This window comes from Pelophylax lessonae (genome assembly GCF_965119305.1).
Source record: "Pelophylax lessonae genome assembly, chromosome: 13".
Lineage (NCBI taxonomy): Eukaryota > Metazoa > Chordata > Amphibia > Anura > Ranidae > Pelophylax > Pelophylax lessonae.
The window spans coordinates 161,078,170-161,097,766 of record NC_138780.1 but is presented as its reverse complement, the minus strand read 5'-3'; the positions used below and the strand labels follow the sequence as shown (position 1 = coordinate 161,097,766).

The 19,597-nt window shown below is 42.8% G+C and overlaps 2 protein-coding genes across 3 annotated transcripts in view; one reads left to right on the top strand and one right to left on the bottom strand.

The window, feature by feature from the left end:
- The window catches only part of FANCM (FA complementation group M), a 318,993-nt gene that overhangs the window by 230,919 nt on the left and 68,477 nt on the right, over positions 1-19,597 (bottom strand). The window lies entirely within an intron of this gene.
- LOC309569556 (heme-binding protein 1-like) overlaps positions 1-19,597 on the top strand; it is a 55,342-nt gene that overhangs the window by 10,370 nt on the left and 25,375 nt on the right. The window contains exon 2 of the mRNA XM_082275433.1: positions 17,878-17,969. Within this exon, the coding sequence (XP_082131559.1) occupies positions 17,878-17,969 (92 nt within the window). The remainder of the gene's footprint in view (positions 1-17,877; positions 17,970-19,597) is intronic.

The window sequence follows — 19,597 nt, the reverse complement described above, 5'->3', positions numbered from 1 at the left end:
CCAACAGGTAGCACAACATCCATATCCATCAAAGCCAAAGTCTTATTATTTCCACTTATCCACAAAATACAGGAAAAGACCCTCCACCCAGTGCCACATAGATCTGCTCACCTCCACATATGATCTCTAAATTACATAAGAGATCAACAAAGCTCTTCCCATCAACAAGTAACTAGATGGTCTGCTCTCCACTTTTAATCCTCCAGCACGCCTCCGCACATCTCATCAAACAGGTACATATTGAACAGAGAAGAAACTTAAAGTGCTCACTGAGTACTTTATTGAGATACTAAAGGTACGTTTTACACACGTAGTAAGATAACCACTAAAAAGCCAGCGTATTCTGCAGCAAGATACTCGATATCCCAGCTCACCACAGACTCCAGAATAAAAGGCGTGAGGACTTTAAAACTCAGCGCCGCTCCTATACACCTTATGTCCAAACTCGGGACCTCATCAGTAGGACCCACAGTAGGGTTATTTTTGACTCTGCGGATGGATTTTGGTTTGTACAGCATACAAACTACCCAACTGCAGCATCACTCCTGCGCACAACCAGCAACTCCAAGTCATGTTCATTCATCATCAGCTTGCCAAATTGGCCAGAGCCATAGTCGTCTCTGTTCTTGGCAACAGTCAATCATCTCTAAAAGGATACATCAGTTAGGAAGGATATCGGGGAACTGGAGAAAGTGCAGAGAAGAGCAACCAAACTGATAAGAGGCATGGAGGAGCTCAGCTATGAGGAAAGATAAGAGGAACTGAATTTATTCTATCATCAGCTTGCCAAATTTGCCAGAGCCATAGTCACCTCTGTTCTTGGCAACAGTCAATCATCTCTAAAAAGGATACATCAGGTAGGAAGGATATCGAGGAACTAGAGAAAGTGCAGAGAAGGGCAACCAAACTGATAAGAGGCATGGAGGAGCTCTGCTATAAGGAAAGATTAGAGGAACTGAATTTATTCTATCATCAGCTTGCCAAATTGGCCAGAGCCATAGTCACCTCTGTTCTTGGCAACAGTCAATCATCTCTAAAAAGGATACATCAGGTAGGAAGGATATCGAGGAACTAGAGAAAGTGCAGAGAAGGGCAACCAAACTGATAAGAGGCATGGAGGAGCTCCGCTATGAGGAAAGATTACAGGAACTGAATTTATTCTCTTGAGAAGAGGAGATTAAGGGGGGATATGATCAACATGTACAAATACATAAATGGTCCATATAGTCAACTCTGTTGAGTTATTCACTTAAAAAGATCATCACAGGAGGACAAGGGGGCACTATTTACATCTAGGAAGAAAAGAGATTTCATCTCCAAAAATACGGAAAGGTTTCTTCACAGTAAGAGCTGTGAAAATGTGGAGAAAATTCCCTCCAGAGGTGGTTCTGGCCAGGTTAGCAGATTGCTTTAAAAAAGGCCTGGATTTTTTCCTAAAATGTACATAATATAGGGTACTAACATTTATAGGTAAAGATGATCCAGGGAATATCCGATTGCCTCTCAGGGAATCAGGAAGGAATTTTTTTCCACTGCTGGAGCAAACTGGGTCATGCTTTGCTCATTGTTGGGGTTTTCCACCTTCTTCTCGATCAAGTGTGGGTATAGGATTGCGTATATGGGATTGCATGGTTGATTGTTTTTTTTATTGGTGGAACTAAAACGGACTTGTGCCTTTTTTCAACCTGACTATGTAAATGCCCTTTACAAACAAGTTACACTTGTCTTTTTTTTTTTTTTCGCCTCACCACACAAACCTAAACGAATATACAAAACGTAACATAAAGCTATGAACTTTGATAAATTGGTCCACAAAGCCCGGGCAGAGCTTGCTTGTTCGTTAAAACTCCATTTACTGCTCGTAAAAGAGCATCTAAACCAAAAAGGTAATACACTGCAGCTAACCAGTTGTTTGATGTGGTTGCTACAATAGTGTTCACTTTTTTAGGCTTTTTCTTCACTTTTACATGGAGATCCTAACACACTTCAGGTCTACAACTATTTCTCTATATTGTGCCCATGGGGGCAGCCATTGTTGTCCTGCCGGTTGAACTTGTTTGTTTTTGTTCACCACCTGTACTGCACATGGTGAAATGAAAGGACCAGCAGTTTACACAATTAGGATAATCAAGTTTATGCTTTTTTCAGTTCCCAGGAAGCAACAAGGACACGGCATTTTTGGCAAGATCAACCAATATATTCTGTACTAGCTGAAAATGCACTTAGCCTGAGAAAATGTAAACTAATACAGCCACCACATTCAAGGACTGGTGAGCTGAAAAACATCACCTCTATGATGTGGTGGCTGCATAAAGCCTCGTAGACACGCAACGAATTTCCGCCGACCGGTGGTCCGTCTTTTGTCCAGAGTGGTGTCTGTTGGTTGGAATGTGCTCTAGACTGCACACAAATTTTCCCGTACGACAGAATTCTACTTCAGAAGTGATGTCATGTGTTGCATTGCTTTCTATGTGTTCTTTCATCTCTGAGCATGCCTAGTCTTACTCATAAGATTTTTCCCCGTCGAAATCTGTACTAACGAGACGAAAATCGGACGTGTGTTGACGGTCGACAAAATATAGCCTGCACACCAGGATTTTTTCCGCCGAAAAGTCGGAGTCGGTTTGTCGGAAGCATCATACTAACAAGCCGAAAAATCGGCAGATCGGTCGTCGGAGGAAATTTCCCGGCCGAATTTCTTCTCGTGTATACGGGGCTTTAGTATTCGTTTTTCAGGCTCGATTATCACCTGGTGATCCTACAGATATCACACTTCCTATACTTGGGTGACTATGCTCCTCCACTGCATCTGTGAAGGGAGCCATGGCTATCGCCCTAGGCTGCTCTTATGATTTGGACAAAATTTAGGTCTCGCTATATTTATCTATGGCTGGCACCGTGGTGCTCAATTGGCATTTCCCATTGAACACCAGAATTGGCAGGTCCGCCACTGGCGCCCTTTTTTTTTTTTCACAGATAAGCGCAGGTTCACCTGAGTACATGTGACAGACGTGAAATGGTCTGGAGAAGCCATGCAGAATGTTATGCTGCCTGTAACATTGTTCAGCATGACCGGTTTGGTGGTGGGTCAGTGATGGTCTGGGGAAGCATATCCATGGAGGGATGCACAGACCTCTACAAGCTGCACAATGGCACCATTTGGGATCAGGATGAAATCCTTGGACCCATTATCAGACCCTACGCTGGACTGGTGCAGTTGGTCCTAGGTTCCTCCTGGTGCGCACGACAATGCCTGGCCTCATGTGGCAAGAGTATGCAGCCAGTTCCTGGAGGATGAAGGAATTGATAGCATTGAATGGTCCCCAAGCTCGCCTGACCTAAATCCAATGGAACACCTCTGGGACGTTATGTTTCGTTCTATCAGATGCCGCCAGGTTGCACCTCAGTCTGTTTAGGAGCTCAGTGATGTCCTGGTCCAGATCTGGGAGAAAATACCCCATCCATCATCTCATTAGGAGCAGGCCCCAATGTTGCCAGGCATGCATTCAAGCATGTGGGGGCCATACAAACTGAGTACCATTTTAAAAATTGCTGCAGTGAAATTTCAACAAAATGGACTGGCATGCTGCATCATCTTTTCACTTTGCTTTTCAGGGTGTCTTTGAATTCAGCTTTCTGTAGGTTAATAGTTTTCATTTCCATCAAACGATGTGGCATCCTGTTGTTCCTAACACATTACCAGTCCATATCAGCATAGAGATCCAGCATGAGATTTTTCCTCATTGATATCTGATGTGTTTTCAAAGTGTTCCTTTAGTTTTTTTAAGAGGTGTGTGTGTGTGTGCGCGTGTGTGTCCATTTTCTGAAGGATCAGGCAGGACGTTCCAAAGCATACATGACAGCCCATCAAAACCCCAAAACCCACAAGACTTCTAACTAGGAATTTACATTGCAGGTTCTATTCTCTGTGCATGCACATGACTGACAGCTAAATCACGTGGAACATGGAAGATTAGTTGCATCTCTTTACACACAGTGACAAGAAACATGGAAACCGAGGCCAGCTGTCACATCACTTCCCACTGATATTTAGACTGTATAGTGGAATGTCGGGGACAGTTTAATAATGCTTGCCTGAGTTTCAATACACAACAGAAAACAAGCATGGCATCAAAAGAAAGAAATGTATGCTGATCCAGTGACTTCAGTACTTTGGGTCACAGATCTGGAACAAATGTGCAGACCAGGAGCTCCAATTACAGTAATTGCAGCCACTTTTATTTTTCATCTGTAAAGTTTGACTATTCGCAGTACATTGCTAATTAAATCCGGCACTAAAGGTGGATGAAGGGGGTATTACTATCTGACACACCTGAAAATGTCCGGTAGAAGTGACACCTAGAGTTCAATAAGGTGGTTGTAAACCCTTACATATACCCCTAAAAGCGACTGGCATTAACCACTTAAGACCCGGAAGATTTTACCTGACCAGGGAGTATTTTGCAATTCGGCACTGCGTGACTTTAACGGACAATTGCGCGGTCGTGCGACGCTGTACCTAAACCAATTTGACATCCTTTTTTTTCCCACAAACAGAGCTTTCTTTTGGTGGCATTTGATCACCTGTGCGATTTTTTGATCATGCGCTATAAACAAAAAAAGAGCGACAATTTTGCAAAAATAACAATATTTTTTACATTTTTTTTTATATGAAATTCCCCCCCAAAAAAAAAAAAAAAAAAAAAGTAAAAATCTAAATTTAACATTTTCGGCCAATTTGTTTTATGCTACATATGTTTGGTTTAAAAAAAAAAAAAAATCGCAAAAAGCGTATTTTGATTGGTTTGCGCAAAAGTTATCGCGTTTACTAACAAAGGGAAAGATTTTTGTCATTTTTGTTGTTTTTTTTTTTAACGCGTAATGGCGGCGATCTGCGATTTTTTTTTTTTGGGGGGACTGCGACATTGGGGCGGACAGATCGGACCCTTGACTGACATTGACACTTTTGGGGTTACCAGTGACATTTCTACAGTAATCAGTGCTATACATATGCACTGTTACTGTAAAATGACACTGGTAGTGAAGGGGTTAACTTTTTTTTGAGAGGGAGGGGTGGTGTGTGTCCCTAGGGGCGTGATTCTAACTGTGATTGGCTGTGGCTTGAGCTGTAGGAACAGTGATCAACGGTCCTACATAGTAGAACCGTATGATCACTGTTTCTACACAGGGGAGAATGACAGGCGGCTTGTTTACATCAGCCGCCTGCCTGTCTCCCTCTCCACCGACGATCGCCGAGTAATCGGCGGACATCAGGTCCGCCGGTCACACGCGCGGGGGGTGTCCGTGACCACGCGGGAGCTCGCTCCCCAGAGCCTCACAGGCTAGCGACGTACCCATACGTCACTTTGCCTGTGAGGGGCTGACCGCCGCAGTATATGTACTTGCGGCGGTCGGCAAGTGGTTAAGTGATACACAGAGATGAAACATCTTCCTACATCAATTATACCTGTATATCTGCAGCCATATTTCCACTACATCCAAAGTGCAGAATTTACCCAGGAATTTTAAGTTCTGAAAAGCGGGGGGGTGGGGAGCTGACATTACATCAGTGGGGGGAGCTCTGAGAGCTGATTCGAGGGAAGGGACACACCCCCTTCACACGTGAACAGAGCTGATGCTGTCAATCAGCTGGAGATCCCTCCTCTGTCACTATTTTTCTGTTGGTGTCTGGAAAACTTGTCAGAAGTGATTCAGGATATAGGAGAGGAATGAAGCAGCAGACAGAAATGGCACTTAGTGCTCTGGATTAAGATAATCACATACTATAGAGAGAGAAGCTTTGGTCATTTATCATGTTTGGAGATTACAACCACCGCCCACCCACCGTATAACAGTTTACGTCGGGCGGGGTGCTCTCTTGTTCTGGGACGAAGTCATATGACGTCGTCCCACTCTCAACCACAGGGGCGGGAAAATCGTGATTGGTGATGCGCTGTGTAACCAACACAAGGTGCATCTCCAATCTCTGTAAAGAGCCTATAACGCGGCTCTTTACCCATGTGATTAGCTGTGTCCAATCACAACTGATCACATGTAAACAAGGAAATGCCGGAATATCGGCTTTCCTCTCCTCACACTGACAACGTGTGAGATGAGGAGAGCTAATCAGTGACATTCCCTCACAGGGAAGACCTGCACAGATAATCAGGGCACTAATCCTCAGTGCTCCAAAACAATAAGGTGTTAACACCCTTCTCCTGCGCTTGGAATCCAAGCCCCCTGACCACACTCCCCACAGGACTCACAACTGGCGTCTCAGATGGCTAAGGTCTTGCTGCCCAAAACAGACTGGGGTAGTCCACCGATACTAGAGGCAAAGAAAAACAAGAAAAGGGCGCACCGACCTAGCGCATTATCCTCATTAACAGGCTTTATTCATGCAACATTTAAAAGTTGCTCTGAGGAAGAGGTTAAGCCTCGAAACGCGTCTGCCGTCATCTTATCGGATATGGACGAATTTATGGACTATTCCTGAAGTTTGAGCAACTGAGCTCGATATGATCTATTTTCACCTATTTTTGTGAGTAGCCATTTTTAAATGTTGCATGAATAAAGCCTGTTAATGAGGATAATGCGCTAGGTCGGTGCGCCCTTTTCTTGTTTTTCTTTGCCTCACTAATCCTCAGTGCCCTGATTATCTGTGCAGTCCAAACAGTGCCGCCAGTCCATGCCCATCAGTGATGCCAATCAGTGCCTAGTGGTGATTAAATACCACCAAAAGAAAGCTCTATCGGTCTAAAAAAAAATGATAAAAATGTAATTTGGGTACAGCGTTGCATGACGGCACAATTGTCATTTAAAATGTGACAGTGCTGAAAGCTGAAAATTGCCCTGGGCAGGAAGGGGGTGAAAGTGCCCAGTATTGAAGCGGTTAAAGCGAAGCTACACCCTTCACCTGCTACACACCAGAAAGGAAAGTATAAACCATCTTTCAGGTTGGTGTTGTGTTATTTGGTTTAGTATGGCAGCATGGTCTGTTTAACCAGTTGAGGTCCTAACACTATATAAAAACGTAGGGGATTTGAAGTGGTTAAAGCAAGCTCAAGGCTCCAACTGCGAGCTAGGTATATATTTTCTTTTTTTGCCATCTGGCTTTTACATAGAATTTAACTGGACAGCTGTGGAGCCACCTTAACACTTTCATGGTAACCCCAGGAGTAATAAAGTTAAATAAGTGTTAAAAAAAAAAAAAACTACAATAAAAAAAAAATTCCAACGCAACCCAATGGCCCTGCATACACATGCAAATGAATGTACATGTATGAACACAGCAATTGTGCCACACAAGTGAGGTCTCACCATGAACAGCAGGGTGCGTGCAATAATTCTGGGGCCATGGCCAACTCTACCACTGATCACCTGTAAAAGCTTTTAAAGCATCGCCTATTGGGTGCCATAGAGTTTCATTTCTTGGGCTTCTTGGGCCTTTTAAGGCATAATATGTTTGGTATCAATTAAAGAAACCAAATCTTTTATACACCGCATATAAATTGATTATATTGTGTTTGTATGGATTAAAATTAATTGTGGATTTTTCCTGAAAATATGCATTGTATAAACAGATGATAAAAACAGCGCAATTGGTACAACAAAACACTGCAGCACTGCCACCGACAACCAATGTTGGGGGGATTAGTCGTACACACAACGAGAATATCGGACAAACGACTGTGATTTGTTTTGCATGCTAGTCTCATATCCAATATGAAGAGGTTACCAAACTTACGTAAATTCTCGTATGACAGAATACAACTTTGGATTTGCAGTAATTTGTTGTAATGTATTCTTTCATTTCCAAGCATGCGTGGTCTTGCTCTTCCAATTTTTTTTTTTTTCGGATGATTACTGTACTGAATAAACTAAAATCATTTGTGTTTATCCCTTCAGATAATTTCGGATTGAATGGTCCTAACGGATCTCGAAAGCTGTGTACTAATGATCAGATTATCGCACGCTCACTTCAAAAGTGATATTTTAGATGTTAGATTTTCTTATCGTATGCAAGAGCCTAATGCTGGTGGCTTATTAAAGCCACCGACAACAATCCTGGGAAGTACCATTTCTGCCAGTGGCACCGATGCTAGGGGTTATTATTGTGGCCACAGACAGCAATGCTGGCAGTTACTATTATTGTCGTCAATGTTGGGGGTTATTACTGCAGCCAGTGACACCAAAGCCAGAAATTACCATGACTGCCACTGACACCAATGCTGGGGGTTATTACTGCAGCCAGTGACACCAAAGCCAGGAATTACCATTACTGCCACCGACACCAATGCTGGGGGTTATTACTGCAGCCAGTGACACCAAAGCTAGGAATTACCCATTACTGCCACTGACACTAATGCTGGGGGTTATTACTGCAGCCAGTGACACCAAAGCTAGGAATTACCCATTACTGCCACCGACACCAATGCTGGGGGTTATTACTGCAGCCAGTGACACCAAAGCTAGGAATTACCCATTACTGCCACTGACACCAATGCTGGGGGTTATTACTGCAGCCAGTGACAGCAAAGCCAGGAATTACCCATTACTGCCACCGACACCAATGCTGGGGGTTATTACTGCAGCCAGTGACAGCAAAGCCAGGAATTACCCATTACTGCCACTGACACCAATGCTGGGGTTATTTCTGCAGCCAGTGACACCAAAGCCAGGAATTACCCATTACTGCCACCGACACCAATGCTGGGGGTTATTACTGCAGCCAGTGACACCAAAGCTAGGAATTACCCATTACTGCCACCGACACCAATGCTGGGGGTTATTACTGCAGCCAGTGACACCAAAGCTAGGAATTACCCATTACTGCCACTGACACCAATGCTGGGGGTTATTACTGCAGCCAGTGACACCAAAGCTAGGAATTACCCATTACTGCCACTGACACCAATGCTGGGGGTTATTACTGCAGCCAGTGACACCAAAGCCAGGAATTACCCATTACTGCCACCGACACCAATGCTGGGGGTTATTACTGCAGCCAGTGACACCAAAGCAAGGAATTACCCATTACTGCCACTGACACCAATGCTGGAGGTTATTACTGCAGCCAACGCACAAATGCTAGAGCTAAAGAATTAATATGATCACTTACACCAACAATGGATCCATTTTTGCTCCAGCTTTATTGTGTTTGCCTTTAACACATTTTGAATTAAAATACAAATTTTGCATTTTAGCAATACTTTTTATTTACGAGTATTTTTTTCACTCTTGGGGCATAGGTTATGGAAGAATTTGCTGGTCTCTTGCCTCACAAAGGATGAAAACCACGGCATTAAAGCAATTATCGACCATCGTGTCTGTAGAAGAACAACATGCACACTTGGGAAATGGCATTGAGTGCATTTAGTGACCTTGTATGTTGATCCTTGAGCCGTTACCATGTAGACTCCGCAAGGCCCAGAGTGTTTTCTATGGCTGCCTCACGTGTAAGCCGCAGTAATAAGAGGATTTATGGGAATAGCAGTAAATCTCCCAGCCCTACATTCAACAAACAATACTGTTGAATTTCATAGGAAAAGACAGCTTGTTGCTTTGATAAGGGGCAGCTAATGTCTCTGTAGAGTGCACTCAACACTTCTGCATTTACACTCCTATCGGAGGGGAGGTAAATATCGGAGGTGAGGTTAAAATGAATGTAGAGTCTGGTTTTATTTTTCTATTAAAATAATAAACATGTTATACTTACCTCCCGTGTAGTGGTTTTGCACAGGTCAGCCCGGATCCCCCACTTCTCGGCTCCCCTCTTCTCTGCTCTTGGCCCCTCCCTCCTATCGAGTGGCCCCATAGCAAGCAGCTTGCTATGGGGGCACCTGAGCCAAGCTGCAGCTCCGTGAATCCATTCAGACACGAACCTGCTGTTTAGACCCGCCCCCTCTCTCCTGATTGGCTGAGTTTGATTGACAGCAGCGGGAGCCGATAGCGCCACTGCTGTCTCAGCCAATCAGGAGAGAGAGTCCCGGACGGCTGAGGCACTCATGGAAATCACTGGATAGAGATGGGCTCAGGCAAGTATTAGGGGGGCTTCTGCACACAGACAGCTTTTTGTCTAAATGCAAAGAATGCATTCAGATAAAAAAAGACCTTCTGACTTTACAACTCCTTTAAATATCAGAGGCGAGGTAAAATATCGAAGGCGAGGAAAATATTTGTGAGAAAAACATTAACTAGAAAGACCAAAAAAGAACCACAATTTTGAAAAAAATATAATAAATACATTTTTTATTTTAATTCCCCAATAGAAAAAAAATTAGATTATTTATTTATTTTTTTAATTGGGAATGTTTTATGGCAGATATCAATTTTATTATATATATATATATATATATATATATATATATATATATATATAAATAAATATCAAAATGTTTTCATCAATTTAGGCCAATTTGTATTCTGCTACATATTTTGGAGGGAAAAAAAATCTCAATATGTGTATATGGATTGCTTTGCACAAAAGGTATAGCGTCTACAAACTATGGGATACATTTATGGAATTTTTTTTTTTTTATTATTGTTTTTACTAGTAATGGCGGCGATCAGCAATTTGTAGTGGGACTGAGACATTGCGGCGGACAAATCTGACACCAAGTGACACTTTTTGGGGACCAGTGACACCAAAAAAAAAAAAAAAATTAAATTACTGTATAAATTACACTGGTAGGGAAGGGGTTAACACTAGGGGTGATCAAGGGGTTAAGTGTGCCCCTAGGGAGTGATTTCTAACTGTGGGGGCAGTGGATGTACTAGAAGAAAAGAGATCTGTGTTTCAGCTTAGCTGAAAACACAAGATCTCTTTTTCTCCCTGACAGAACAGCGGTCTGCCTCGCTTACATGGGCGCCATTTACAGGGCACCGTTCTGTCATTCTGCCGAACGATCAGCGGGTCCCAAAAACCTGTGGCCACCATGCCGCAGTATATTATATATATATATTATATATAAAATACTGCGGCAGGCAGTCTGGAAGTGGTTAACAGCTTGCCGACCGGCTTATAGTAGTTTCTACTGCTACAAATGCGGCAGCGCTGTGCAGGATCACGTATATATGTGATCCTGCACTTCCACCTGCAGGAGCGTGCGCACACTGCTGGCAAGCCGCTTTTGCTGTGATAATCCCCAGCAGCAGTCGATCTGCGGGTGCCGGGCCTAGCATTCATTACTTCCCTTAGTAAAAATAGCACATACAGTGCACACAGTTAACCCTTTGATCGCCCTAGATGTTTAACCCCTTCCCAGCATGTGTCATTAGTACAGTGACAGAGCACATTTTTAGCACTGATAACTATTAGTGTCACTGGTTCCCACAGTGTCAGTTAGTGTCCGATTATTCGTCGCAATATTGCAGGCCCGCTATAAGTCGCTGATTGCCGCTATTACTAGTATACAATAAATAAAAATTACATAATTATATCCCATAGTTTGTAGACACTATAATGTTTGCATAAACCAATTAAAGTGGTTGTTAAGCCACTTGCAGGACTTTGTATAATCCAGTTTGTCTCCTAAGCCTGTGTGCCTCTGTCTATGCTTTTTATAAAAAAAGAAATGCTGTGAATACCTGATTTCAGTGTGCTGCTTGGCGATCACTTGACTGGCTGGCTCTCTCCTCTCCCTGTCTGACAGCTGAAGGGGGCGGGGCCAAGATTCCCCTGCTATCCTCACTTGGGAGGAGAAGAGGGAGAAAGATGGTCGGTCACGTGCTCGCCAAGCAGCACGCTGAAATCAGGTATTCACAGCATTTGTTTTTTTTACAAAACACAGTCACACAGGTTTAGGAGACAAACAGGATTACATAACACATTAACAGTTATTTGAGCAGCAGGAGGTGTGGGCGGGCCATGACACGGAGCTGACAGGAAGGGAGAGGAGGGGGGGGGGAGGAGGACGGAGGACGACACAGGAGAACAGAGCTGTAGATGACAGAGGCATGTACACTGACCACAGTGTCAGGGCTCAGCAACCATGATACACCCTGGTCAGTGTACTGAGGGGAGGGTAGAAACTGGCAGTATCAGCCAGGTTTTTTTTAGGTGATAGAAGGGGCCAAATGACAGCACAAGCACTGTGCTGTATAACATGCTTTAATGGAACAGGATCCATTTTTTTTTTTGGGGGGGGGGGGGGACAAAATGCTTTAATTTACAGTCATTAGGATTTTTTTTTTTTCTATAACAAACATGTAGCAGAATACATATTGGCGTAAATTTATGAGTAAATTTGAGGTTTTACATTTTTTTTTATAGGATAGGTTTTATATTGTCAGCCTATTTTGTTTATAGCGCAAAAAATAAAAAATAAAATTATAAAAAACGCAGGGGTGATTAAATACCAGCAAAAGAAAGCCATTTGTGGGGGGGGGGGGGGGGGAGGACAGGAATTTTGTTTTGGTACAGTGTCACACAATAGCACAATTGTCGGTTAACTTAATGCAGTTCCATAGCGCAATAAATTGCCTTGTCACGAAGGGAGTTTTTTTTACATTTTTTTTTTTAATTTAAAACAACATGTTCTACTTACCTTCCCTGATCCTCCTATTTTGAGGTCCCCCAACAGGTGCTCTAGGCTTCTACTCTTCTCCATGTGCCACCACAGGAAGCCACTTCCTATGGTGGCCCATGTACAGGGCCAATCCTGAGCCACGCTGTGTGTGTGTCAATTAACACACACCGTGCAGCTCAGCCCCACTGGCTTTAATTGACAGAAGCAGGAGGCGATGGCCCTTGGGCACAATGCTGGAAAAAGTATAAAGTAAAGAGTAAAAATACTAATATAGTAACTCAGTGACGGGTTGGAGAGACTGATGAAATCCCAAAGCCAAAAGAGAAATGAAGGCAAAAGAGACCGATAAATGCCGCACAAAATGTGCGTACAGAGAATTTTTCACAACTTCCGAATCCAATCCTATTATAGAAATCTCAGTGGACGGACAATTATGGAGATGGTTATCCCTACAGTTACTATGATTTTCTTACTGAATCCCTACCATTTACCCCTATGCGTGCCTGGTATGGCTCCCTTAGCTCCTGGGTTGGACGGTTTGGGAGGACCTTCCATTACAGGTCTCATGAGGCAACAGCTTGAATCAATTTGTAAGCTATTTCATGTATTGTGGTAGACCTTGCTCAATATGGGCGTTTATCTATAAAAAGGATGTGTAGAAAAAAACAATGCATATAAAAGTATAATCAAATGCACCAGCTCCTGAAGAAGTGTACCAACACGAAACGCGTAGAGAATATATGATGCGATCTCTATGGATGTGTTTATTATGTTATACAATGTTTTTGTCTCTACTACTATTTTAATACCTTTGTTATACTCATTTGTATAGCTCCCAACATGCTCTGGTTATCGGGACTACATGTATGATATTTATTGCCTGTATTATGTTACAATTTTTGCATTCAATTAAATCAATTTACATTTTGAGGACACCTCATGTCTATTGTTTTAATATGCATGCACATTTTATAGTTCATGGTCATGGATGACCACACGCCTCACTCAAAGTCCCATACCCTCTCCTTGTTCTCAATATGATGGTCCAAGAACTTAAAACTTTAAAAAGTCAGCCAGCAATAGAAGCTCCCATATTTCCATCCCTACACAAGAGTGAATATAAAAAAAAAATAATAATAATAATAATAATAATAATAATTAAGTACAGCTTTAGAGCCCTTATCCTTCGCGGTTTCCCTTTTCTTGTTTAATTGTAATAGGCTGTACTTACTGGAATTGTTCCCAAAAGTTTTTAAAAGAATGTTAGCCCCCCAGCTGTGTCTGAACTGTGCCCCTCATGCATTCACAGCATAGACTGCACTGACTTTAAGCAGTTGGGTTTTCCTCATCTTATGCAGAAATTTGTTCTAAAACAACTTCAAAATGAATCTGTGCTTTAGCGAAACATGGCAATTGTTTTATGCAAACCTATAAAACAAATCGACTTACCTTGCCGTGCGTGCTAAAACTGATAGCTTTGGCCAGGGGTCTCCAAACATCATGAACAAAGGGCCAGTTTCAGACTTTAGGGGGGCCGGACTGTGGCCATTGAGAATAGACATTGTCCTGGCATCAGTGGGAATACAAACAATTCCTTCACCTAGTACATGTACTAGGGGGAAGAATAGTGCTCCATCGTTGGTCAGTGGGAGGAATAGTGCCCCATCATTGGGGTCAGTGGGAGGAATAGTGCCCCATCATTGGGGTCAGTGGGAGGAATAGTGCCCCATCATTGGGGTCAGTGGGAGGAATAGTGTCCCATCATTGGGGTCAGTGGGAGGAATAGTGCCCCATCATTGGGGTCAATGGGGGGAATAGTGCCCCATGATTGGGGTCAGTGGGGGGAATAGTGCCCCATCATTAAGGTCAGTGGGAGGAATAGTCCCCCATTGTTGGCATCAATGAAAGAAATAGTGCCCCATTGTTGATGTCAGAGGCAGCAAGTATGCCCCATTGTTAGCGAAGTGGGAGGAATAGGCCCTTGTATTAGTGGGAGGTAAAGTGCCCAAAGGGCCAGAAAAAGGCAAGCCAAAGGAACGCAGTTTGGAGGCTACTGGCTGAGGTTATGGACACCACTGTAACGCAAATTTGGCCATTGCTGTGACATGGGCGAGTAACATGCTCCCCCACACTCAGAACTACCAGCTATCTTCTTCTGCTCTTGCTACCAAAAGAAAGGCAAATCTATACTGCTGGGGGTTGGGGAAACAAAGCAAACCTGTTGATTGGTCTTACCATAGGTTGAAGGTATTCACCAGAACATGTTGCTTCGTTTGACAAAAAAAGCTAGGCACCATGATTTTCCAGAGCTGTCCTGCCTTGTTAAGAACATATACATTTATACGTGAAATCCAAAATGGATAGAAAAACGAAATCTTTTTAAGGCTTCATTCAATTGGTCAGAGTTTACTACCCCTAGTAGATCAGTTGTAATAGGCAGTTGATCAGCAGTTTTAAAGGCGATCAGATCATACTTCCGCCTCCTGAATGCCTCCCCCTCCCAAAGTGGGATTTTGCTATGCAATACTATGCAACAATTACGTGACTAGCGCATAGTTATGCCACATTCCCACTGACTTTAGTATGCAGTAGCGCCTGTCAAAACACGACATGCTGAGTAAAATTTGCAACACCACAAAGCAAATTATCATTACCGATTAAGAAACCGGCAGCACTGTGATTTTCAATTAGTTTTTGCCACTCTTTTGCCGTCTTTGTGAACGAAGCCTAACGGTGTATTTTTTATCCTGAATTATCAGCACTGTCAAATACACACAGAAAGCATGAACATTTCATTCATTTGAAACACGGGTGTTTCATGTAGATGGCCCCCCAGGTTTGTTGCCACAGACAGGTATTTAAATTCTGAAACACCCTCTAGCCCGAAACAAAAACTTGGGGTATTCCAGGTAACGAGAAGCTTCAATAAAAACCAGTAATTGAGATCGGAGCGTAGCGCTGCAAATCGGATGGGTGTGGTAAAATGTAAAAATGTTAGATCAGTGCCCCCTTATCAGCAGGGGCACAGGAGATGAAGTATTTATAGACAATAAGGTGTCTGAAGCTGCGGGTGGCAAAGATCAAGGCAGCAGATTATAACAAATAGGTGCCCCACCCAACTTAACTGCTCTAACTTTCATAAACAATATGACTAATTCTCTTCCATTAGAGAGATTTTGCAAGAAGAAAATTGTATACCAAGTCGTTACAAAAACATTTAGGAGACACACCAGCTATAATTTTGCCACCATGTTTTATTCCTGTGAACCCCATCTTTCACTTGTGTGTCCGGAACTCCCTTCCTTGGCCAACAAAACTTGTGCCATCTGGAGGATTTTGATAGAAAACGATAACTCGCCTCCTCTGAGGAAAGCGGATGTTGGGAAGTGGTTAATTTCCGTGAATTAGATGAAACTCTCTAGTTATTAAGCAGCACTTAATGCCAGCATGACCTGAATATCTCAATGAGATTAGCAAGCTCCCAGCCAGTCTTAGATGTTCCTGGCAGAGGGTGGAGGCAAAATTACTGGATGAGGTTTACCAAATGCCCACAGTTTAAAGAAAAGCACAAATACAAATAGGAATAAAACAGCACTTAACAAAGGAGTGGCTACGAGACAACTCTGTGAATGTCCTTGTGTGACCCAGCCAGAGCCCAGACTTGAACCTGATTGAATATCTCTGGACAGATCTGAAAATGGTGGTGCATCGACGCTCCCCACCCAACTTGATGGAGCTGGAGAAGTCCTGCAAAGAATGTGAGAAACTGCCCAAAAATAGCTGTGCCAAGCTTGTAACATATTTAAAAAAAAAGGCTGTAATTGGTGCTTCAAAGTATTGAGCAAAGGCGGTGAATAATTATGTAGATGAGATTTTTTATTTTTTAATAAATTAGCAAAAATTTCAAAACAAACTTCTTTTATGTTATTTTAGGGTATGGTTTGTAGAATTTTGAAGAAAATAATGAATTTAATCAAATTTTGGAATAAGGTTTAAAAACAACAACATTTGGAAAAAGTGAAGCCCTTTGAATATTTTCCAGATGCACTGTAAGTGTATGGGCTTGTATAGGCTACATGGACAGCCACTTGTCTTAACTTGACAGATGCACATGTGAGCGGCACAATGAGTTCGGGGCCACTCACCTGCACTTATGTATGTTACAAATTAAAGAAAAACTATAGGCAAAACTTTTTTCCCTTTTGGATAGAGTAGGGGAGATCTTTTTTTCCGCTATCTGTATTACATTGCAGTGATTTCCCTTCACTTCCTGTCCCATAGCCAAACAGAAAGTGAGAGGAAATCTCTGCAAATTAAGGGAATTTCTTAGGGTCCCCTCAGGTCACCAGAACTAGTTGACCAATTGGAAGATTTTCCCTCTATATCTTTTCTGGGGACAACCTAAAATTTATGGATTGTCTTTTACAGTCACTTTCAATGATAACGACAAACAAGACAAATAGAGAGGGTGTATCTCCCTAATAAGGGCACAAACAACAATAAAAACTCACAGGGGTTCTAATCCATCTCCGATCTATCCAAAGCTAAGCAAAAAAAAAAAAAAAAAGGTTTTTCCTTTAGTTATACTTTAAGACAAGCAGCTATGTCTGTGCAGACTCTGCATCCCCATGCACTTAGAATGGTCTGGCTGCACGCATCGCCTGGCAGCTCAAAATGCATAAAACACACGGCCCACTCAGTCTACGGGACTCAGCACACATATGAATATAGTCCTTTCCTTCCACTTTATCCAAGGGCCAATACACACTTTGCCATTTTTTTTATTTTTTTTGCATTGTGTCACATGCTAACATGTTGCAGTAAGGCAACTCATTTATTTCGAACGGTCTGACAAACCACAAGAGTAGAACAAAGGTGGACATGCATTTTTTTTCCAAAGCAGCCAACCACAAAAGCATGACAGCATTTATTGTCATATGCTGTAATAGACATGCATCAGAAATTGATTGCCTTCGATGTGTCATTATCGCACCATATCACAAACGTGTTTTGGTCTAAAAGAAACTCAGTCAAAAAGAATAGTGGCTGTCACTGTGGACATCTTCTCAAAAATGCTAGTTCCATGGTAGACATGGTTTAGCTTCAGTGATGACAGTTACTGTCCCAGAACAAGTATAGAGATCAGGAATTCTGATACTTTTCATATTTTGGGTCTGTAATGCAAAGTACTGAAGCCAAACCTAGTCAGGCAACTAGCATACTCAAAAAAAGCCCACCAAAAGCAGTCCCTATTCTTCCGTTTTTGGAAACTTCAAGCACGTTTAAGATGAATACAATTCACTGACGCAGAAGCCAAGTCCACCAACATGCTGTGTTCTTATTTCAGAGATGGCAGAGCCCATTCAGCAGCTGACAAGAAATAACCGATCAGAGGAACGGCAGACGGTTCCCTTCCTACTTCTCAGCTGCAAAGAAAAGGTAAAAAACAAAATCTTGGCATTTGCAAAAGTTTTACTTAAAAGAGCAATGTAGGAATTTGAAATGAATAAATCAGCCAGGGTTTGAAGTTCGCAAACTGTAGTGAGCTTAGGTGTGTGGGGGGGTTGGGGTTGTTCCTTATCGCTCACCACTTGTAGGGTTAAAAGGAAAGTTAATTGCCAACAAACAGGCATAGTAATGCTCCGTACACACGCATCGAAAATTGGCAGGGAATTTTCGGCCAACGTCAGATCTGCCGATTTTCGGCTTGTTAGTATGATGCTTCCGACAACCAACTCCGACTTTTCGGCTGAAAAAAATCTGGTGTGCAGACTATAAAATTTTTGTTGGCCGTCAACACAACGGCCGATTTTCGTGCAGTCAGTACAGATTTTGACAGGGAAAAATCTGATGAGCAAGTCTGGGCACGCTCAGTGAAGAAAGAACACAAAGAAAGCAACCCAGCACATGACATCATTTCTGAAGTAGAACTTTGTTGGGCGAGAAAATTAGTGTGCAGTCTAGGCACATTCCAACCAACAAAACACACCTCTGGACAAAAGACGAACGATCGGTCGATAATCGTTGCGTGTGTACGGGGCTTTAGCCAGGAACTGCTGATGTGCCAATGCCAAAAATAGGGGATAAAATCTGCCTACAGAGAATGGCTGGCCTTCCCAAACCATTCCATCACATCACATGCTGACAATATGGCATCTGTGAGCCCATCCTAAGAAAGGTGGCTGGGTTATCCATTCTGTCAAAATATCGGCTTTTGTGAGTTATCTTAATGTGAGCAAAGTCTATGCATTGCATGGCAGACCTTTCTCATTTCTGATAGTAAATATGCAAGGTTTTGGGCCAGACATTCATGATTCGTGACCTTGCAGATCGCAGGGATTTGTCACAAACCTATGGTGGCAGTGAACACAAACCTGAACCCTAGTAGGAACCTATTAAGTTTGCAGACTTTCTTATACACTATGCAGATACTCTTCATTTAACTTCTGCCACACACCATCATGCCACCCAGAGGATTATTTTTCCCCCCCATCTTTGCCAATATTCCTTGGTTCTCTTCAAAACATACTCATCTGCACTGTGAATCCAGCATTGCCCTACTGCAATTCACTGTTGGGGTGCCATACATCGGGTCCCACACCACAAACTTGGTCCTCTTAAGCTGGCTGCCTCTTTCAGGAGCAGGCAACCAGCTCAAAGGATGCACCAGGCCAAGAGAAAATACAGCGCTGGAGGGCTTCATTCCAAATGTATTTCATAATGTGCTGGTATGCGATGCATACTAGCACATTATGCCATTACCTTGCAAGGGTTTTTTTTTTTTCTTCTTTTACATCCGCAGCTTACAACCGCTTTAATAAAAGACGACTTGCCTGTCCAGGGATCCTGGGCTGTCCTCACCTAGCGCTGCCATGTTTACTAAGGGAAGCCAGCTGTGATTCCTTGCGGCTTCACACTGCACAAGCTGCTCTACGTGGTGAGAATGATCCTACAGCCTTCTGGGGCCTATGAGGTGTCCCAGAAAGCTGCGGGCAATGAGGAAGAGCTATCACCTAGGTCAGGGGTGTCAAACTCAATTTAATTGCGGGCCACATCAGCATTATGAT